The sequence below is a fragment of the Typha angustifolia genome, chromosome 11 (assembly GCF_048772165.1).
Source record: "Typha angustifolia cultivar Huaian chromosome 11, ASM4877216v1, whole genome shotgun sequence".
NCBI classification, from domain to species: Eukaryota; Viridiplantae; Streptophyta; class Magnoliopsida; order Poales; family Typhaceae; genus Typha; species Typha angustifolia.
The window spans coordinates 13,292,415-13,315,726 of NC_133249.1; the positions used below are offsets into that span (position 1 = coordinate 13,292,415).

General features: G+C 35.7%; 1 protein-coding gene across 5 annotated transcripts; it reads left to right on the plus strand.

The window, feature by feature from the left end:
* Positions 1-138: 138 nt before the first annotated feature.
* LOC140771080 (uncharacterized) lies at positions 139-23,297 on the plus strand. 5 transcript variants are annotated; one of them, XM_073112462.1, is made up of 25 exons: positions 139-492; positions 2,676-2,893; positions 4,282-4,387; positions 4,507-4,608; positions 5,164-5,223; positions 5,356-5,434; positions 10,099-10,246; positions 11,682-11,805; positions 11,949-12,129; positions 13,009-13,037; positions 13,215-13,363; positions 13,566-13,668; positions 13,821-13,916; positions 14,000-14,055; positions 14,187-14,310; positions 15,670-15,732; positions 15,826-15,885; positions 15,994-16,155; positions 16,419-16,492; positions 16,570-16,663; positions 18,484-18,620; positions 18,744-18,824; positions 19,303-19,408; positions 19,610-19,667; positions 22,691-23,297. In XM_073112462.1, exons 1-24 carry the CDS (start codon positions 319-321, stop codon positions 19,664-19,666), a joined length of 2,583 nt encoding a protein of 860 aa, XP_072968563.1. In that variant the 5' UTR covers positions 139-318; the 3' UTR covers position 19,667; positions 22,691-23,297. The 5 variants fall into 5 exon arrangements, with proteins under 5 accessions (XP_072968563.1, XP_072968562.1, XP_072968566.1 ...); XM_073112461.1 differs by lacking the exon at positions 19,610-19,667; XM_073112463.1 differs by lacking the exons at positions 139-492; positions 2,676-2,893; positions 19,610-19,667 and adding an exon at positions 3,663-3,782.
* Positions 23,298-23,312: the final 15 nt, after the last annotated feature.

Here is a 23,312-nt window from a genome sequence, read left to right on the forward strand (position 1 = left end):
GTTGAGTGACGTGGCATCATCGTAGCCATGCTGGTATCTCTCTCGACTCCTCAGCTAAGATACCACCACGTCACCCAAAGTCGTATTTATATTAAGTCAACAGAATTTTTAAAGATATTGTTATTGAAGCCATCTTATCCTTTTAAAACGCCCATGCCCGGGAAGCTCTCAGCTCTCAGCTCTCCATTCCGCTATCCTCTCCTACTCCTCTGCCCTTTTCTCTCCTCTTCTCTCTCGCTTCACACTCTCCATTGCAGTTTACCCTAACAACTAGCTACCATTCCATAGAGAGAGAAAGAGAGAAAGAGAGAAAGAGAGATGAGGGTTGCAGTGGTTGGAGGAGGGATTAGTGGTTTAGTAGCAGCTTATGACTTAGCTAAAGGTGGGGTTAATGTTGTGCTCTACGAGAAGGAGGACTACTTGGGTGGCCATTCCAAGACCGTCTCCGTCGACGGCGTCGACGTCGATCTCGGCTTCATGGTCTTCAACCGTGTAAGTCTTTACCTGCTCTTCTTCTTCTTCTTGTTCTCTCTCTCTAGATCTCTCTATATATCTCTCATTCTCTAGATATCTTTGTGGTCATCTGTGGTATTTGGGTGGTGGTAGCCAACTAGCCATTGCCCAACGGTTGCTTGAATTAAATTCGCCTTTGTCTGCTTCTCTTTTGGTTTTGTTCACGTGAACACAAAACCTAGAGCTGAAGTTTTATTAATGAGTTGGGTACTTGGGTCATCTTTATTTTATTTTATTTATTTATTTTTAGTTGAGAAATTGATCAAAACTATCCCAAATTTTACTTTGTTATTGTTTGCATTCGGACTTACAGATATTTATCATTCTACTTCTTCATTTTAGATTTAATCATAAAAAAATACTCTAATATTAGTTTTCTTTTTCAAAACTAAAGGTAATCATATAAATTATTATAACTCAACTGCAAGTGTAAAATAATCAAAATACTCTCTCTATCAAGTCAAAGAAAAAAAAAATTGGCAAGACTCTGGATGTGTTTTTAATTTTAAAATTAGCGAAACATTCTTCATTCCGTCCCGAGTTGTTAGGTTAAATTTAACTCAAGATATTTTTGATGATTAAACTCATATAAATACTAATGTGATAAGATGTAAACGATAATAAAAACAAAATGCTGACTGTTTTTCATCAATTTTAATTATATATATATATATATCACAAACCCGTAGAAAAACCATTTTATTAAACCGGATAAGCTCCCCAAAAAATAAGATGAGTCGTTTTTAGATTATGATTAAAATATCATTAGTCAGAGTTTAAATAGTAAGAATGTTGTAGGAGGTCAATGTTGACTATAGATTTTATCACATAGATAAGATTTATTTATTTTTCCTCATAAATTAAACCTAATTTTTCTAAATTATTGTTAAAAAAGAATAGAGGAGTTTGAGAACTCACTTATTCCAGTAGTAGGTTTGAAAAAAATATATATATAGACCTAATTAACAAGAAATTATTCCTCCCAACAGTTGTGACCACTATCTCTCATAATAAAGCAAACCACTCAATTTCATGCTACGTGGAGCAATATATAATGGTAATTGGGGTGCTCTATTATCCAAAGTTTAACTGTTATTTTTCCTCATTTTGATACTGTTGTTGGGTGTACTCTTCTCAGTAGATGATATGTCTCAGTTATGCCATGGATAGGTAGGGCCAAGATGTCTCAAATGAGTGCATGAAAATTAAAGAGAGCTTCTTTCCAGAAGGGATCTTCTCAGCAGATTGTCTCATAGTTAAGGAGGCCAAATGGAAATTTCTCCACCAACATTATCTTGGTGGAGATTTTGTCCAAACTTTTCCTTTTCTTTAAGTAAAGCAACTCTCACATTTCACACTTGAAACTAGCTAGAAGAGGATTTGGTGGCTCATCATGTCAGTGTTTGTGTAAGGATGGAGTTCATTCTTTTAACAACTTATAAATAGGGCTATCAAAATAATCAAGTCGGTTCGAGCTCGGTTTGAATACACTCGGCTGAGTTTGATTTTAAAAATATGCTTGAAAATAATTTTAAGCCAAGATCAAGCTCGATAAAATAAGTTTGATAAAGTTCGAAATAGTTATAATATATATATAATATGAGTAATATTTTTTATACTATAATTTTGTTATATTCTAAGATTTACTTAAGTGATTATTATGTGCTATGATCTTATAAAGTTTCTAAATTTTGATTCAATTAGTTTAAATTTTAAATTAGGCTTTATTTTAAGTTTGATTCAAGTTTGATCCGGCTTAGAATTTGGCATGATTAAGACTCAAAATTATTAATTGATCGGCTCGTTTATGAAATTTACCGAAATTAAAATAATTTTGATTTAAGTTTGGTCATAAATATAGACTTAAAATTAATTTCAATTCAAGCTCAATCAAACTCCTCCGCTCAATTACACCTCTGCTTATAAACTTATGGATTAAGTGAATGGGACAAATATGAGGTCAATTATTCTCCAATAATATGTCACACGAACTCTCTACACAATGTTAGTAGTGGATAAGTGAATGGGACAAATATCAAGCTTGTAATTGTATACTACATTAAATAACTACTTAATCTAAAAACTTAAACTGGGACTAAGATGAACAAAGTTTTTATTGTTAATTTTATCTCTATTCTTCTTTTTAATCTTTTTAATTTCAGGTAACATACCCTAACATGATGGAGTTGTTTGAGAGGCTAGGGGTTGAGATGGAGATATCAGACATGTCCTTCTCTGTGAGCTTGGACGAGGGCAAGGGTTGTGAATGGGGCAGCCGCAATGGCTTGGCGAGCTTGTTCGCCCAAAAAAGCAATGCAATCAATCCCTACTTCTGGCAAATGATCCGAGAGATTTTAAAGTTCAAAGAAGATGTTGTTAAGTAAGTCATATATATCTTCACATTATTAATGCTTGCATTAATTCGGGATATATATATATATATATATATATATATATATAAGAAAACTAGTGTCCATTTGTTTTCGAATTAGCCCAAAAAGGGATAAATAATGGAACAGCAGTGGAAACTACCACGAGGCAAATACTTTCCTAATAACATTCATTTTATTAAGAGATTTTTATAAATCACATTATATATTTATCTATTTTATGATTCCGAGTTCGTCCACGAGGATTTTATGATTTCTCATAATTTTTATTTAACATCCGGATATTATTTTGACTAATTAACACCGATCAAATTATTAAAACATTCCTGCCATTCTTTTTTATTTTTATATTTTTCTACCATCTTTCTTGCCCACCGTTATAGTTGTTATCGTTGTCGTCGCCATCACCTTTTCTCATCTACCGTTATTGTTGTTATTATTGTCGTCGCCATCACCTTTTCTCATCCTTCCCTCTTTTTCTTATATTTTTTTTTCTCTGCTTTTGAGAAAAAAAATAAAAAAATAATAATTAATTAATTTATATATTATAATAAAATATTTATTTTTTAGTAGTCTAAATTAACTCAGCATGTTAATAATAAGAATTAGCGATCGGATTATAAATTTTTTAAAGACGGGATATAAATTATAAAATAGTTAAAATATAGGGTGTGATTTGTAAAACTCCCTTTATTTAGAGATTTAAAACCATCCCCTAAACCCCGAAGGTTTTGAACTCCAATGTAATGGAGGAACCAAATCCATATGGCCGTTGCTTTCTTCAATCGTCTCCGGTTCTTAGCGAGGAGGGAATCGACCTCGTTTCTTTCATCTCTACCACCTCCCTTTTCTTAGCACTTTCAACCGTACAAGATTACGGTAAAAAGGCCCAAACTTGTAGGATTTCTGGTTATTTATCATCTTCTCGCCTTCCTTTTCTCTCGATCTTTTGCTTCTTAAGTTCTCTTGATCGTAATATCGTCTGGGTTTGGAGAATTCAATTGGTTTGTTTCTTGAATGTGGAATTTCGAAACTAAAAAGAAAAAGAAAAAAGGTTTCTCCAGAACGATTTGATCAAAACAAGAAGCTTTCTTGAACTCCGGATCACCAGGTTCGTAATTGTTCAAGAATATGCGTAGGTTGTATCTGATTTGCTAGTTGGGAAAGAGTACTTCTTCTGCATTTGATTGTCTCTGTAGATGTTATAAGTTCTGCAATCTTGTCTAATTGTTCATATTCCTATGTTAGTGATCTCTAATAGTCTTTATTCTCGTTTTCATGATAGTACTATATATTTTTAATAATGTATAAAAGTATTGAAGTACTACTCTTTCTTCTCTTTTATAGAAATTGATTTATTATCTTGTTATTATTGAAGATACCTTGAGGAGCATGAAAACAATCTTGATCTGGATCGCAGCGAGACTTTGGGGCATTTCATTAAATCGCATGAATATTCTGAGTTATTTCAAAAGGCTTATCTTGTGAGATTTCTGTAGCATTTGATATCATGAAATCCTACAATTTTTATTCTTTTATATTTATTTTGGTGTGGGCAGAAAATTTCTGTCTATGACCTTTGATCATCCATGAAACCATGCAGGTTCCCATCTGTGGTTCTATATGGTCCTGTCCTTCATCAGGAGTGATGAGCTTCTCAGCTTTCTCTGTGCTTTCATTCTGCCGCAATCATCACCTTCTTCAGGTCTCTTGAATTTCTTTTGACAATGCTATGTAAATTTGTCTTTGATTGTTGTGTTGGGTTCGCGAGTGTGGTAGGCGGGTTAGGAGTTAGGGGTGGTGGAGAGGGTTCGTCTCTATCACTGGTGAAGAACTGCTGCACTTAGATGTGATACAGGAAAAGAAAACTTATTTGGTTTAAACCTACTCGCGTTATGCTACATACTTTAGGAAGAGAGCTGGAACTTGGAACTAACATTCATCATATATGTGTATTATACTGCTAGCAAGATGGAGAGAGTTTTTCTGTAGTTGAAAAGAAGAACAAACATTGTCTGTCTGTGTTACAATAATCACTACTTATCCTAGGAACGAAGGAAGCTTGATTACTCAGTTTTTTCATTTGGCATTGGTGGTTGGTGAGTGTTCTCCTTTTTCTTTCATTCTCTTTGACTTTTTTGGAGGTAGGACGTTTAAGAGTTTTGGCTTTTGTCTGGATTTCTGTTGTTATAAAACTACAGTTTCATTCTTTGCTACTATCACTCAATTGCATCTCCTTCACCTTATGGATTTGTTTCAGCTCTTTGGTCGTCCTCAATGGCTTACTGTTAAGAACCGTTCGCATTGCTATGTTAATAAGGTAGATTTCACTTTGGTTTTTTCACTTAAAAGTGTCCTCTTGATTAATGAAGTAGAGAATACTCCTGTTCTTGCCAATTATATAGTTTTGTACTTTTGTTCTACTGATAATGATTGACACACGTACTAGTAGGTAAGAGAAGAATTGGAGAACATGTGTTGTCAAATTAAAACCAGCTGTGCTGTGACGTCAGTCTCAAGTATTAGTGGAGGTAGGTTATCTCTTCTAGTAATCTGTATCATTTCTTTCTTTTAAGTTTGTTCGTTATTTCATTATATTCATGTTTCAAAAGATCTTCAAATAATACAGATTATCAAGCAATGATAGTATCCTAACAGAAATAATTGCACTGTCTGTTCGTAAGTGGTAGCTGTTGTCCTTACTCTCCTGACTTATTAGAAACAATTAACGGAAATGATGTAAGTACAGGGACTTCCGAAAGATGGGTACATACAGAAATTGGCTTTTGCTACAGTCCAATAGATTCAATAGGGCCATTAGGCTAGACCAGCAAAGAATGAAGCTGATGAGGACGTTGGCCCCTGATGTAATTTACAACCTTTAAAATCTGTAATCTATGAATCATTTGTGGGCTTAGAATGTGTCGTCTGGACACCTGGAAAACGTTTGCAAAAACAAAAGAGCTGTTTTGCCCATTCGAACGCCGGCGACGAGAATGCTTGTACTAGGTCTATTTTCTTTAGTTGTTTGATTGTTAGGCTAGCATCTAAATATATGGAAGGCAGCCTCATTAGGAGATTATCGAATTATCGGATGAATCATTGAGTTAACCTATCTCCTTCTCTCTAATCTGAAGCTTTTCCACCCTCGCTTAAATCCTAGCCGCATGCCACCTTGACTTCGGTTACTCCTAGCCTCCTTCGACTATTGGACCCTCCCTCCTTCTTGGGATACCAATCATCTTCACCTTCCTCTTCCTTCACCCTACTGCAACTTGTGCAAACTTTATCCGAAATCCATGTCCACCCTAACCCTACCATTATTACACCACCACCATAACTCTATCGTATTTCATCGTAGCTACAGTCTGAATTTGCGAAGGGAAAATATAAAAAAGGTAGATCAGGAAGTTACGGATCGAACTCATTTGATTTCGTAATTTTTTAACTACAATAGAATATCGCGTAAATATTTTTCTTCGATTGTGTGGATTGTCTTTCTGCACCCAAGCTTGATTGGGTAGCCGAGATTGGGTCATAACAAGTGGTATTAGAGCTACCATTCCTCGGACACTATGCCAACATCCAGATCCTCGAGACCCCTTGAAGGCACCTCAACTGAAGAGGAAGTAGCGAGACGTTCAGATTGATCTGGACTGGTTCGAGCCTATTCGATCTAAGCTGATCCCTAACTCTCCAATGGTTGCTTTTCCTTTGTTTTTGCCAAGGAATTCAGATCTTGTTAAGGTGATGGCTTTGTTGATGGAGTCATGAAGGGCCATGAAAGCATCCACGAAGGCCACGGCACACTTCATAGGCGCACAACAAGACCTGGTGGCGACAATGCCCCTCGTTCGCATCGGAAATCCTGAACCGAAAGATGCTCCCTTTCACAACTAGACTCCTCCACCCCCACCACCACCACCACATAATGGAGGACCTAAGAAGCCCACTCCTCAATTAAGAGAACCTCTGCTGCCCACTCCATTAGCAAAGCGACACGGAATGGGCGCTGAACTGCACTGGCCTTCACCCAAGCTACTAGTGGATGATTTCTGCGGGGGAGGACTTCGATGATGTGGCGCCTCAACGACTCTATTTTGAAGATCCAATACCTCCACCACCACCTCATGCAAAGTTTGAAGAATATAGAGGATTACCAAAGGGTAAAATGGATGAGGTTATGAAGGAGACTGAGGAGGAGATCTATGTCGAGGTCTCCATGTATGCGTGCCCATAAACCAAGCTAGCTTTTGTGCAATCGGGCCTCGGTTAGCTTGAGACTAAAGTTGAGATTTGGTCCGATTCTTTTCAAGTTATCCCTCACCTAGATCAGCCATATACTAACCTCAAATGTCCTTCTCCAAGCTTTGGGCCACACCACGGTCTACGGACCCTATTTCAAAAAAAGAAGAAGCTTTGGGCACACCTCTAGTACAACTAGTCCAGCCAAGGCTGCGCACACACCTCTTGACTCGTCGAGTCGTTCCTTGCGTTCGAACCTTACCCAAATCTACAACTGGGCCGAGCCTTGGCCAAACCCTTGCCAAGGTCTTCTCCATTTTGGTTGGCCACCTCCTCACCTTGGACGAGCTTCAGTAAACCTTGGATGCATGCAACCCATTTTCAGCTGGCCTAGGATTAGCTTGAGTCGAGCTCACGTCAAACCAACTCGACAAACTTAGTCTTTTTTAGAGTTTTGGTTTCCTTTTCCTTCCTCCAATTTTAGAGTCGAGGGAAGTTTGCTTGGAGGACCCAAAGGTGGTTGAGCTTGAGTCCGAGAGGTATTAGAGGACTCGAGTAGACCAGCGGAGCCGCCCGATCCACCTGCACTTGAGTCGGGCAAGATTGATGAAGTGTTTAATGCACTCATAAATTTGATGACAAAGTGAGCGGAAGCATGATGAAATAATGTGATCTGAGTCAGACCGGATCACTTCGTGAACTTTAGGCTTATGGCTTGAGTCACTTATCTAGATAGAGAATTAATTTCAGCACTTCGTTTAAGTTATTTTCAACTTATGTTAGTCGAGTTAGTTTAACATTAGACTTATTATGGTTTGAGTAATTGGTTAGCTTTCAATATGTAATGTAGAGTGCAACTTAAATTAAGGATGTTTTGATGAATAAGCTTTTCCGACTAGGGCATTCGAACGCTTGCATCGCATTCGCAAAGTCAGAGATTCTGTTTTGGTAGTCGAATGCCTAGCAAGGCCATTCAAACGCCCGTCAGCGAGAATGATTGTATTAGGATTATTTTCTTAGTTGTTTGGTTGCTAGTTTAGCCTCTAAATAAGTGAAAGTCAACCTTATTATAGAATTATCAAAGGAATCATCGAATTAACCTATCTTCTCTCCTCTAATATGAAGCTTCTTTTTCCTCGCTCAAATCCTAGCTACGCACCACCTTGTCGTCGCCTCGCAGGTTACCCCTAGCCACCTTCAACTATCGATCCCTCTCTCCTTGGGATACCGACCATCTTCTCCCTCATCTTTCTTCACCCTGCTGCACTTTGTGCAAACATACTTGAAACCCACATCCGCTCCATCTCCATCTTCATCGCCACCACACCTCATCAACACCTCCACTGTAACTTTGCCTATTTCACCCTAGCTATAGTTCGAATCTATGAAGGGAGTAAATACCAAAAATATAGATAAAAAAGATATTACAAACGAACCCATCTAGATTCGTAATTTTTTGGTTGTGAGAGAATATCTAATAAATATTCTTGTCTGATTGCTCGGACTGCTATCCTGCTCACGAATGCAAACCAATAGCCGAGCTCCGGTCATAACAACATTCACTAAGGTTATTGATAGTCCAGCCATTTAACTTCCAAGTTTGGACGCACATATATTGGTCCTCGATGTGTCAAAACTCAAACCAATCAGCCCAAGTGCAAGGCTTAGACTAGACTTGAGTCTGCAATGGATTGCGAGAGTGTCTAATTCTAGCTCTGGACTAATTGGTCAAGCAACAATCAAGGACTGCATTGGGCTAAACTTGGCCAAGCCATAGCCTCTTTTGCAAGTCTTGCGCTCTTGGACTTGGCTCGGGTGTTGAACGAAATGATTCCAGAGTGATGGAAGGTTTTGAAACCACCATAGATATCTTGAAGACATAATGGTTGGAAACATGATGGATTAATGCAAAATGGGTCTGGTCTGATCATTTCACAGGGACATTGAGCTCAATGGATCAAATTTATTTATCTTTTAATTAATTCATGATGTAAGCCCTTAAGACAAGTCTAGTTAAATCATATAAGCTCTTAAGACAAGTCTAATTAAGTTTAAGCCCTTAAGACAAGTTTAGTTAGGTTAGATAAGCCTTTAAATCAAGTCCAATTAAGTCATATAAACTTTTAAGACAAAATCCTAATTCCACTTGTGTAAAGCCTTAAGGCTAGTCATAGTGAGACTCATTGTATCCGACCTCTATATAAAAGAGGTTTGAGTATCTTTGTTTAATTAAATAAATATTGAGAAATTATTTTAGCCTTAAAATTTATTTTAAAAGTAGAACTATATTAATCTCTCTTCATCATAACCACCACCGCGCATTTACTCTCTCTCCACCGTACTCTACCTTCTTCCTCTACCATCACCACCGTCATCATCCCTCTTACAACCAAGATCCACCACCTTCCATCTTCTCTATCAACCATCATTCACCCTAACTGAAGCCTAGATTTCCTTGTTGCAAATTGACTCTAATTGGTCTGTAACAATTTACTTTTAGAATAATTGATGAGTTAACATTCTATAAAATACAAATTAAATATATAAGAAAACAAAATAAAGAAGGAACTGTTCCTTTCCTCTGACCAATCCTGATTTGCAATTTCTGAGAGTTACTGCTGTAAAGATTTAGGGTATGCAGCCCATGTAAAAAGATTTAAAAGGATCTCTTTATCTCATCAACACATTAATTAACCAAGGGTTCGATAATTACATTTATGGGATATGTGCTCTATCTGGATTACAGTGGGATCTTGTCTATCAACATTGTGATAAGTAAGCTAGTTTCTGCAACTTAAAGATACAGATTCTAAGATTCTAGTAATATGCCACTTCACATGGCAGTCTAGTTGAAAGGCTTAATAATTTCAGAACAAGCTGCATCTCTTTTGCAATAACTCAGCTGTCTCAATATTAGATGTGCTTTTCCTCACATAATAGCTTATGGCAGGATGCTGTGTGCAAGCCATAGACAATTCAGAAGAGACATATGATGGTTGCATAATAAGTGTCCATGCACCAGATGCTATAAAGGTTCTAGGAAGTCAAGCAACATATGAGGAGTTGAAAATACTCGGTGCTTTTCAATACATATACAGGTACTTTGACCTTTTTTTTAACATTGCCTGGATCTGTCTACATCATGCACTTCAAAATTGATTCATTTTTAAAGGAATAACTTCTGGGATTTAAAACATCAACCACTATTTTTCTGTGCTAAGGAACTTATATTAATCAATGTGATTTACAAATATTATATTAGGAGCTTAATTTTGTCCTACAACAAGCATTGATGGTGTTTATAGAAATATATAAGCAGTTACAACTTACAACTTACAACTTACAACTTACAACTAATGAAAGGATGATCAAAACTTTCAACTTTATTTGTCTCTCAGAGGTATAATGCCATTGTCATGAGTTGGTCCTTATCCTGTCTATCTAAACTCTTAGTTAAGGTGCTCACCCTGTGTGATGTAGTTGACATTGTTAATATGTGTTTCTCATGAATAATATGCCATTTTTTTTAAGTCGGCCCCTTATTTTCAGTCTGGTTACTTCTTTATTAAGGTATTCAAACTGTGCAATTTAGTTGACGACTTGACGTTAAACCAATTACATAAGTAATCAAGCACCAAGATCCGCAGATCTGTTTTTGATATAGTCACCTTGAGTAGAATAGTAAAACCATGCACCATTTAGTAAGTAACTAGTCTGGAATTATATTCTTCAAATCAGATAATTTGATTTTGTTCTATTCATGTAATATTATCCAAAACAACGAAGTTTCTTTCAGACACCTATACTGTAGATAGATAGAGCTTCTTGTCAAAAAAAAAAAGTGAAAAAGGAGAATGCTAATATAGAGATCAAAATATCAAATAGATTAAGGCTTTGTCTCAGCAACCAGTCTGCAAAGTGCAAACATATTTTGATGCATAGGAGTTCTAAGGTGATCTATGGCAAGGCCTTCTAATTTCTATTATCAATGTTCCTCTTTTCCATCTTGGCTTCATCTTCTTCCACATTTTGGCAATAGATCACCAATGTAAAATCTTAATTATACTTACGATTTATGTAAGAGAACTGCTGCCCGGATAGAAGTTCTGCTTGCTGCATGTAGAGAAACTTCAACATTTTAGTGACAGCATAACTTCTGAACTTCTGGAAATGCAAAAGGAATTTCCAATTCCAAGTATTGTCGCATCTAGTATTTCTGAGAGAAACATTACTTAGAGACACCTATACTTGGTTTACCAGAAGTAGGACAGATGTTATCAGAGTTGAATTTGAAATGACCTCCTATATATATCTGTGGAACCGCTATCAAGTAAGAAATCTTGGAATCTGTTGATTCTAATTTGGTGTGAGGGTTAAAAACTAGTTATATGGCATAGGAGGATAGTTTTTTTTTATTTGTTTTGTAAACTATATTTGCCACCACAGTTTTTCAGTTTTTTAAGCAAACTTTCCTTTAATCTTTCAACCTTTGAATATTGACTCGAAGAATTTCTGTTTGCATTGAATGAGCAGTGATATATATCTCCACCGTGACAAAAATCTAATGCCACGGAATCCATCTGCATGGAGTGCGTGGAATTTTCTAGGGGCTACAACTAATGGTGTATGTCTTACTTACTGGCTCAATGTGCTTCAGGTATGCGATGCAAATTCTTTTAGATACTTTCTCATAATCCATCTATTGAACATAACTCTATGCAATAATTTTCATCTTTGTTTTATAATAATTACTCCTTTTGTCACATTAAATATTATCTCATTGTTCATGTTGATTCTCAGAATCTTGGCTCTACTGGTCTGCCTTTTCTTGTGACACTGAATCCTCCTTCTATTCCTAATCATATGCTACTTAAATGGACTACTAGCCACCCTGTTCCATCAGTTGCAGCCTCAAAAGCTTCTCTTGAGTTGAATAATATTCAGGGCAAGAGAGGAATATGGTTTTGTGGGGCATATCAAGGTAAGCTTTTTTTTAAAAAAAAAAAAATTGTGAGAAGGTAATTTCATATCTGCTTGATTGGTACTCTTTCTTGAGAAACTGCCTTTATTGTATGATATTCATGTTATTATATCTTCTTATTTGGTAAATTTTCTTGGAAATTCTAGGACCACATTGTGGTATAAGGTCTAGAAAAATAAAGGAATTATATTGTTTGTGAACAATATGAATCAGACAGGTTTTAGTAGGTCATGGCTTGGATGTTTGTGAACAAGATGTTGTTGGGCTTATGAGGACCTGACAATTATATTGGATTTAGAATGAACCAATGTGATTACTGTCCTGCAGATTTAGCTACCCATGATGTGATCCTAATGATGAAGCTCAAGACAGATGTAGGGCAGAGAAGGGGAGAAGAAGTAGTCACTCAATTCTAGGGCTTATTTAGACTTCTGTCTCGAATTTGGTGTTCATCATTACATTCTGAATGTTATTGTCAGTGTTTATAGATCTGACAAACTGGAACTAGGTCTGTCTTTATTCCATATTTTATAAGAGAGAGAGAGAGAGGAGATGAAATTGAAAGACTTCCAATGAGCAGGTGAGAGAATAATTTCTTGAGAATAGTGTGCCAGCAGTAATTCTGAACATGAAGGTGCAAAGTGGTAATTTGTGAAAAATATAGGAAGAGGAGGAGAGAAAGTTGAGAAACTCTTGGAAAAAGATTTAACCGAAAGATAAAAATACCTTTGCCATTTGCCATCCACCTGTATGAGGGCAATGAAGCTCATCAACAGTAGATATTCCAGAAAGAAACTTTTATACTTGAAAGATCTAATATTTGTATTTAATTTTCTGCATGATATGAAGTATAAACTCTAATTAAGCCTTTTTTTACAGGTTATGGCTTCCACGAGGATGGACTCAAGGTAACATCATCCTGTGCTTGTGGTAGTCGATAATTGTTATGCACATCAGAAATTTTCTCATGAAAATAGCTTTTTGTGTTTTACTTTTATCTTCTGTTCATATTTAACAATCTGTCTCAAAACGTAACACTCAGACTACAGAATTGGACGCAAAATGAACTCTCAGATTTCCTGCAGGCTGGAAAAGCTGCCGCAAGTGATGTGCTTGGAAAAAGATCCATTATTCTTGAGAACCAAAAACATATGGTGCCTTCGCTGATGGAAACTGGAGCACGACTTCTAGTAACACGATTTCTTGAACAATATATCTCAGATGGTACTGTAACGTAAGTGAAATGTTGCAAGAAATTTGTATCTGATATTCTCTGTCATGAAAACTGTGACGGTCTAGGCCAGCCAGTCTCTGTCAGGTGCTCTGTGCAAGGCATCTTTCTCTCTGGAATCAAGACACACCAAGAGGGATTACAATTATAGAGATACTATGATAGGTAATACTAATATTTCATGCTGACGTATACTTATGTGCAGGTTGCTAGAAGATGGGGGTACTATTTTCAGTTTTGGACGAACCAGCAAGAAATGCGGCCTAAAATCTGTTTTGAGAGTGCACAGTCCCTTGTTCTACTGGAAGGTTCTTTTAACTACTTAAGCTTTATTTTCTCAATTATTCTCCTTTAGGTGTTGAGTAAATACAAATAGACAGTACTTTTCAACTAATGGCTTGTTCTTTTTCTACATTATTCCAAATATTACATACCATTATTTGAATTTATTTTTCTGCAGATTGCTGCAGAAGCTGATCTAGGCCTAGCAGATGCATACATAAATGGATATTTTTCCTTTGTTGATGAGCAAGAAGGTCTTGTTGATCTTCTTCTGGTAAAGGAAAATCAACAAGCTTGTAACCATAGAGAATTGCAATGGTGATTTATTTTTAGTCTAAGCCTCACTTGTTCCTGCAGATTCTTATTGCTAATAGGGATCTGAAAAAAGCTTCGAGCAGCTTTGTGAATAAAAGGTTTATCCTCTCTTACTTTTTGCTGCTGTACACATGAGCGAGGGTGTGCATGTATATGTGCGAGCATTTGCATGTGGGAGGGGGAAATCTCTCATAACTAATAATCGACTTTTTCCTTTTTGAATGATCAGGGGTTGGTGGACACCATTGCTTTTAACAGCTGGAATTGCATCTGCCAAGTACTTTTTCCGCCATATTTCAAGGCAAAATACTTTGACACAAGCTCGTCGAAATATCTCTCAACATTATGATCTGGTCAGTCTAGGAAATATCATATCGAATGTGCAATTGCATGCTATATATTTCAACCTGATCATTCTTTAGTTTCCTTTGCACCACAGTGATTATTGTCCAAGCACTGGGTTTATCTAATTACCAGGCACAGCCTAGGACACTGATTTACTCTATAGTTAAATCACTCATATAGTCAGCACCCTTTCTGTTGTCGGAGAAGATTTGATCTCCATAATTGTGAGACTATCAAGTTGATCTTTGAAGTTGGAGTACCAGTGGGATACATAACTACAATGCAAAATATGCATATTAAGCTTTGTTACAATTTTTTGTATATATATATTTTTTTCATTATATGTGCAGGAGCTGGGAAATACCATTTGAGACATGTACTTACATCTTGGTCTTTCTTGTGATACAATTCTATAAATATTTTGTAATAAATGCAGGGAAGGAGAAATATCTGGACCTCTGGAAATAGTTATGTACTTATGTTTATTGCTTTTGCTGAATCAATACCTCTTATGATATTGAATCCAAGATCTGTGCCTCTCATTTTCACGATGTTTAGCTTGGAGGAAATCCTTGCTGACTTCTAATATTAGGTAAATATAGCCTAATCTAGGACTCACAAAATTAGAAGATGAAAAATGAACATAGCCGCACAAATTTTCTGATTCTAGCCATTTTCTCTTGAATGGGCAAATTTCCTTTTTAGACATTCTCTTGAATTTTATATCGATTGTTTATTGTTAATATATACTGCTTGCAGTGTAGTTGATGATTGCATAATCTTTATAGCAATTTCTTTTACATGGATGTCTTTACATGTCAATGCCATACTATGACAGATTGACAGCTAGATATCTTTGTAAACTAATTTTATCAGTTGCAAACTTAAACCATAAAATTAATGTAAAATCTTTGTAAACTAAATTGCTTTTACCAGACACTTCATGTGAAATGTGAAAAGTGAAAAGTTTTTAATCAGTTCACTTTGTCAAGCTTAATAGTAGGAGGAAATGAAGAACTAAGCAAATCTGAATATCTCTGTTTCCTGATCTATTTCCCAAGGACATATATGAAGTGATGAAGTTACCGTTTCTGTATCTTATATTGCTTTTTGGAGATATTTGTTTTCGAAATATCAAAAGATTCCCTAGCTGTCAATTTGTAATCGGAAAGCACTAGATAGATCCATAGTTTCTCTTGGTAGAATTGCTCTGCGAGCAAATTTTGATAAGAAGATACATTTTGTCCATAACAAGATTCGCTCTCCTAAGTTTTTCAGTCTTTTGACATTTTCCCGATGTAAGTTGTGCTAACTTTTCATTCTTATTACATAAATACAGAAGCTGACTAGTTATATTTTGGTTACAGAGCAATGATTTCTTCTCTTTATTTTTGGATGAGACAATGACGTACTCATGTGCAATTTTTAAGGTTTGCACTTTGTACTTAAGTTTCACTGTCATCACAATTATTATGAGCCTTTCTGCAGAAGGATCTGAATACCATTCACATATCACCTGACAGATGGAGAATGAAGACTTAAAAGCTGCGCAGATACGGAAAATTTCTCTCCTAATTGACAAAGTAAAGCTCTTAATCACTTTTGTTGTTCTCTCTTTTTTTTTGGTTTTCCCTACTCTCATCTTTTGACTACTTAATTCTTATTATGTTATTTTCATTTAAATCATCAAGGCTAGAATTGAAGGCAAACATGAAGTTCTAGAGATTGGTTGTGGCTGGGGAAGTCTAGCAATAGAGGTTGTGAAGCAAACTGGATGCAAATATACGGGAATTTCCTTATCCAATGAGCAACTCAAGTTTGCTAAAAGAAAAGTGAAAGAAGCTGGTTTAGAGGTTTTTTCTTCAGCTTTGTTTGGAATTTTAGTTATGAATTGAGCAATATCATCCTTTGCACAATTAGTTTCTCTTTCTGTTGCTTCGTTATGATTAGATCATAGTCACGGAAGGTACCTTAGGATTAAAGTGGCGACTTTTTGTTCCAATGGTCACTTTATGGCTTTTATCAAATAGCATTAGTATATTCATTTTATAAATTTAAATCTCAACAGGAGAGTAGGATCAGTTTGAACATTTAACTTACAAAGTTCTCTTCTCAGGACCACATAACATTCCTGCTATGTGATTACCGTGAACTACCAAGTTCCCACAAATATGACAGGATTATATCTTGGTACTGGCTACAATCTTCAAAAGATCCCTTACCTGCAGAAAGATGGAACTTCTTTGCTCATGTTGCTTTTCTTGCAGTGAGATGATCGAAGGAGTTGGTCATGAATACATGGAAGAATTCTTTGGCTGTTGTGAGTCTCTTATGTCTGAGGATGGTGTATTTGTTCTCCAGGTAATTGTTAATGCTGTGTTTTCCTAATTATGTTGTAGCATCATTTAGTTATTCAGATCTTAGCTGTGTTTCTTCTTTGGGAGAATCATTATGTAAATCACCGATCATTGTATCTTTATATATGGAAATTGTGGGAGTTGACTAGTCATCTAGGTTTTTATGCTGCGTGGATTCTTGATCCATTTCCTTCTGTGAAATGATTACAAATTCAAATATGGTTCCAGTAAGTGTCCTTGTTAGATCCCTTAAATTTCAATGGGAGAGATGTATTTAATCTTTATTTTACAAGCAATATATCAGCTGTCTGCAATTACTAATGGCCTGTGGTTCGGGAGTGTAATAGTCACAATGCTACTGTAAGTTAGATCCGAGGATATATTGAAGGTAATTTTATGGCCATAAATTGGATAGTAATTCATTTACTGTAGAAACTTTCTCCAGTTGAATATTCCACAGAGCCATGCTTTCTTTCCATGCAAAAATTATTTAATTTAGGGATGCATCATAAGCATGTCATACCTTAACACTCTGGCATAAATTTTATCAAAACAATGCATTTCTTAGCCCAACAATAAGTGTGCATCATTATCTATTTATTGGTTAGTAGCATGGAACCCAGTTTTGGGCTTTTGGCCAATTCTAATCCTACCCTGAAACTAGTCTATTGACTAATTTCGGTGGGATATCACCGGATTGACCAAGTTTTGGCCAAAAATGGCCAAAACAAATGAATCGAGAGAGAGAAAAGGAGAAAGAGGGAGCATAGCAAGAAAGAAAGGGAGAAAGAGAGGGTGGATAGCAAGAAAGAAAGAAAGAAAGAGAGAGAAGAGAGTGAAGAGCACATTGGAGAGGTCGCCGGAGCTGGATCTACGTTGGAAGAGTTCGCTGGACGTTGATGTAGGCTAGAATTATATTGGAGAAGCTTGCTTAGGAGAGAGTGTGAGTAGGAGAGGAAGGTGAGAGTGCGTGGGAGAGAGAGGGAGAGAGAGGGAGAGGTTGGGTTCGGAGTTCTTTTTAGAGAAGGAGAGTGAAAATAGAGATAAGGAGGAGATGGAAGAGACAATTAGTGGGGGAGTTAGTGGGAAAGAGAGTTAGTGGGAGAGAGAAAGTTAGCGGGAGAGAGAGTTGGAAGAAAATATTTGTATGAGAGGGGAGAGAGATTGCGATTAAGAAAATAATATTTTTTATTTTTTAGATTTCATATATGAATTAATTTATATTTATATCGTATATTATTTTTTCTAAAACTTTTACTATTTTTTGTATTTTAAAACATAGGCCAATACGAACGGATGATACTACGGATACATATCATTTTTTTATATGGCTAATTTAGATTCTGATCTCGATACTGGAAACTTTCATCCGTAGGTTAACTACTTCTTTAAACGGAACATGCCCTGAGAATCAAATTTCATTGATCATGTCAAAAATAACCTGCTTCAACACTCTATCTCATGTTTGGAGCTTTTGCACATATGTGCAACCTTTTGCAGTTTCCTTCTTTACAAGTTTAGATTGTTGTAATATGAACTGAAAAGACATTTATCTGAGGCTGAAAGGCTACTGCTTTAACAAGCTAGTTTCAAGATTAGAAAGTGCAATGATAGAGTTTAATATGCTCAACATGGAAAAGTTGACATAATTTACAAAACAAAAGTAGACATACTTATCTTTGAAAGTAGTCTTCTAAGCATTTCTGATGGCTTGCTTATGCGAAACTTTATTTACATGTTTTCATAAATTGCTGATTACTGGTCCATGATAGTAGACCTTTAAAGTATTTTCGACAGTCTAACCTCTGGTTGACATGAATGCAGTTCATCTCAATTCCAGATGAAAGATATGATGAATATAGAAGGAGCTCTGACTTCATAAAGGAATACATATTCCCAGGAGGATGTCTTCCTTCTTTAAGCCGTTTAACATCTGCGATGTCCAAGGCTTCCAGATTTTGGTAACCATTAATCTCAAGTTTGTAACACTACATTATTTGGATAGAATAGCACGTCTTTTCTTCAATTTATGTCCTAAACCTTCATGTAATCATTGATAATCTGATATATTCTCTAAATTGCAGTGTAGAGCACCTAGAAAATATTGGCATCCATTATTATCAAACATTGAGATGTTGGAGGAGCAATTTTATGGCAAAAAAACAGTATGTATTTGCCTCCTTTTGCATATGACATAATTAACTTTCTGAGCTGGATTTAGCACTTGAGATTTCTGATATAAATTATTTGCAACAAGAAATTTTAGTTGCTGATATATTAACTGTGTTCAATTTCTGTTCAATTCTTTAAGAATTGCACACTAGTTCTTTGACAGGCTGTGGTAAAAATCAGTTTGTGTATATCAGGTTTTATTCATCGGTGTGGAGAGGATTAGTTTTGATAAAACAAAGTAACTTGGTTTTGCATTTTTTGTAAGGTCTAGCAAAACATGGGTTACAGAGATGAATCCAAACATGCAAACTATATAGAATTCATTCATTTCTTTCGTTTTACTTATTGTCTGTGAATAATGATTGTATTTCTACTGTGATGCTATTCTTTACTAAATCTATTCCTTTTTTCCTGGTAAACTGAGGTTAGACTTTATTAGTAGTTGTAATGCAAAGTTACTCTGGTTTTCAGTGACATTCTGGCCCTGGGTTTTGATGAAAAGTTTATCCGCACATGGGAGTATTATTTCCTATATTGTGCAGCTGGCTTTAAGTCACGAACGCTGGGAAATTATCAGGTACTAAGATTAACATCATGCTCCATTTACTATTCAATTCTCTTTAGCATCAAGGGGTTTCAACTTGTAAGTTTTTTGTGGGACTATCTTCTCATTATTTTCATCAGGTTTCTTCAAAACAGCAAATAGATAGCAAAAATAAGATCCATACAAAGATGATTCAGAGGGTTTTAGTTACTGTTTTTTTACTCTGAAATATAGGGTTTAGGTGGGTGTTGTTGGTACTTGATAGAGTTTGCATGCAAAGAGACATCATGAGGTGAGTCTCTTGATGTCTGAAATATAGGGTTCCATATTTATTCTACTGGTTGCTGTAAATATGTGAATCTCTTTCCTAGAAATATTTGATTTTTATTGAACTCATTTACCTGCAACAGGAAACTTAAGTTACCACATTTTATCATTGACAATATTAGAAAATAAAACAACTATTGACTTCCTTATAAGGCTTCTAGATTTGTAAGATTGTTGGTGATGCATAATGGATGGTTTAAAGAATTTATATCATCTCATTGAAGGAGCACCATAAAGCTGGTTATATATGAGAATTTTTTAAGATCGTTATGAGGTGGTGGCCATGTGGTAGATTATGTTGGGGCCTTTGAGAAGGAAAGAAAGAGGAAGTTAGCTGCGGATATTTAGATGTTAGGAGGGGAAGGCAGTTCTAATTTGTGGTTAGACGGAGAGAAAAAGAGGTTACATGTGGCAGAAGGGTCTTAAAATATTTTAAATCTGATGGTAATGTCTTCTATATATTATTAATGGTTAAATATGTTTTACCGTTATGCATTTATGGCCAAAATCATTTTATCCCTTTGTATTTCAAAAAATATCAAAACATTATTTGTACTAAAGTGAGACATAATAGTTTTTTAGTTAAATTTAATTGAGCGTCGCATCATTTAGCGGTATTATCTCAAACACCTGCATATTTTGATCAATGAAGAGATTAGATCTGGTCTATATTTCCCACACTTGAAAAAAATGGAATGATGTTTGGAGATGTAATCTCACAACAAGCTATAATTTCACTTTAAGGAAGTAGAAGAAGAAGAAGAAAATCTCTTTCTTTTCATGAAAACAAAGCCATATTCATCTTTACTAGATACTTCAATCCTGTTTTCTAATAATGAAGTGAGGAAACCTAACAGAAACTAACTCGTATTTTGATTTAAAACCTTACCCACATAAATCATATTTAACTACAGAAGACAAAATTACATATAAGGAATATAAATAAATGACAAATTAGGAAAAAAGAACTTAAATTCACCTAGACATGACCAATAAGACAACAAAGCCAATTGACGACTCTCTACCTTGAAAGTTTGTGTGGATCATCCATCTCCTCATCGATGCCATGTGCTGAAAGTTTTGATTGAAACTGATCCATTTTGGCAGTGCAATTTGTCTAAGAAGACTACCGTAGAGAAGTATTTCAATTTTTCCTTTTCAGGAAACTATGAGCGAAAAAAGAGCATACCAGTGTTGTGGTATGTTGTATTTGCATAGCTTCATCACCCAAGTCTCATTCCGCCTTTCCAGAATATACTCCAAAACTCCACAACAGTGATGGCCGTGCCACAATCGGCATGGCACGTGCCGGTCGGCACGGGGTTTGCCAAGCGGCATGCCTCGGCACGCCCCCCAGTGCTAGTGGCACGCCCACTATAATGTTTTTAATAAATTTTTTAGGATATTTAGAGATGTTTTTGGGTATTTGGTATGTCAATCTTTAATTTTTTTGTCTAAATATATGTATTAAAATTTAACATCTACATTACAATGTTTTATCTTTAGATTATTTTTGTAAATAACCTACTTTATTAAAGATAAAACAACAGTTGAATATAAATATTATTCAACACATAATATGATTGAATACATTTATTAAAATTAATATTAATGATTAAACACTCCATAATATGATTGAATACTTCATAATATAATTGAACACATAATAACATTCAATACATAATTGATAATAGTTCAATAATTAAAACTAATATCTAGTTGAACGTAGAATGACGAGGAGGATCAAAGACTTTATTTGTTAGCACAAGAATAACATGAAAATGTTGCATTAAATACCGTCGATATTCTTCAAAACTTATTCACTGATAATATTGCTCGTTATAACGTTTCACATAGTCTTTATAGAAATAAGAATTTTGTAATTCTTCGATGATATGATATGGATATTGAATATACACGGGAATGACCGGCACAGGTATAGGCACAGACATACCATAAGCATATGCAGATTGTGGATATGGAGTATAATAAGGATGTTATGGCTTTAGTGGGTGTGATTGATATGATGATAATGATGATGAAATGAATTGTCATTCTAATTTTAAAAAATAACAAATAAATTGTCATTTCAAAAATGACAAATGACAACAGTTAATTGATGGAAATAAGAAAAAGTAAAAAAAATAAGTTCTACATGTCATATCATGTTTGTTAAGAAAATAAGTAAAGTTGATTTTATAAAAATTGATGGAAATAAAAAAAGGTAAAAAAAAAAGTCTCTACATTGGCACATGATTGGCACGCCCCCATGCCGGTCAACACATGGCCGTGCTAGACCGGCACGGATCGACCACAGCACGCGTGCCGGTCGGCACGGCTCAGCACGGGGGTGTGCCACTGGCACACCCCGTGCCAAGTGCCGTGCCTCTACTGGCACGGCAAGTGCCAGTCATCCTTGAGTTCACAATTCAGGTGGTAACTTATTATCCAATTATCATTGTTGCAAAGAGACCATTGTGAAGAAAAGGCTACAAGTTATGCAATCATCTGAGTCAGGTGTCTTCATATATAACAAGAAATCAGTATGTCATTCTTTCCAAACACATGGTAATATCGATATTCTAGAACCGAAGAATCTTCTAAACTGGATTGATGTTTCATTTGGATACTCTTGTAGAAAATCCAATTTGATGCTTCCAATGAAACATCCAGTTGTATTTCACTGATAAATAAATTGATCTTGGTTCGTCCTCATCCTTTGGCAGCAGTGTTTGCATTGCGTGTGGTTGGAGACAGATGCATTATCCATTTGCTGTAATCTTTTTTATTTACTTGTCTGATCATGATCTACTTGATATACGCTTTGCCCAAATTGTTGTAAAATTTTATGATGTGCAACTTAGTTTTAAATATACAACAATACTCCTTTAATATCTCTTATTATTATATGCAAAAACCTTTTGGAGTTTCAGTCAGCAGTCATCTTCTCATTGCACTAGGAATTAATGTTTTTACTGACTAATGCAGATGGTATTTTCACGTCCTGGTAACCTAAAGGCCTTCAGCGACCCGTATGAGGGTTTTCCATCAGCCTAATGGTGTCCTTGTATATCTTTCACCTGGAAATGCTTCTTACAATCCGTGGTGTCTCCACATCTATTCTCTGCAACTTCTTAGAGTATGTTGGTTTCGACGCCAGTTTTTCCCTTAGGAGGGCAAATTTTCTTCAATAGATGGAAGTACAATACTTGCGATGCTCCATGCAAGAGCATGCAGCACGTTAACAGTTCCTGTGCCCAGTGGTGACATATAATTGGAAGTTCGAGGAATCCACTGAAACGGAATGCTTGGAGAAACAGTAGTGCAAAATGAACCTTCACAACAAATTTATTTTTTTTCTTTATTTTTATTTTACTTTAAACAGATAAAAGTAAACAGATTCTAGCTTATATTGCTCATTGAATTGATTGAGTTGTATGTAAGGAACTGGCATTACAAGTGAAAGGGGAGAAGGCACAAGCATTTGATGCAGGTAAATGAACTGGCCTTACATGCAAGGAACAGTACTGTGTTTGATGCAAAGAGGTAGACATGTTACAAAAATTTAAGCAGTTTACGGTAGTTGTGTGTTTCATTGTCATCAATTTGT

Excerpts from the sequence above, each read along its gene's own strand:
- LOC140771080 (XM_073112461.1), top strand. The coding sequence starts at position 319 with ATGAGGGTTGCAGTGGTTGGAGGAGGGATTAGTGGTTTAGTAGCAGCT. Across the intron at positions 15,733-15,825 it reads ACTCATGTGCAATTTTTAAG|ATGGAGAATGAAGACTTAAA; the intron begins GTTTGCACTTTG and ends ATCACCTGACAG. Across the intron at positions 18,621-18,743 it reads TCCAAGGCTTCCAGATTTTG|TGTAGAGCACCTAGAAAATA; the intron begins GTAACCATTAAT and ends TCTAAATTGCAG.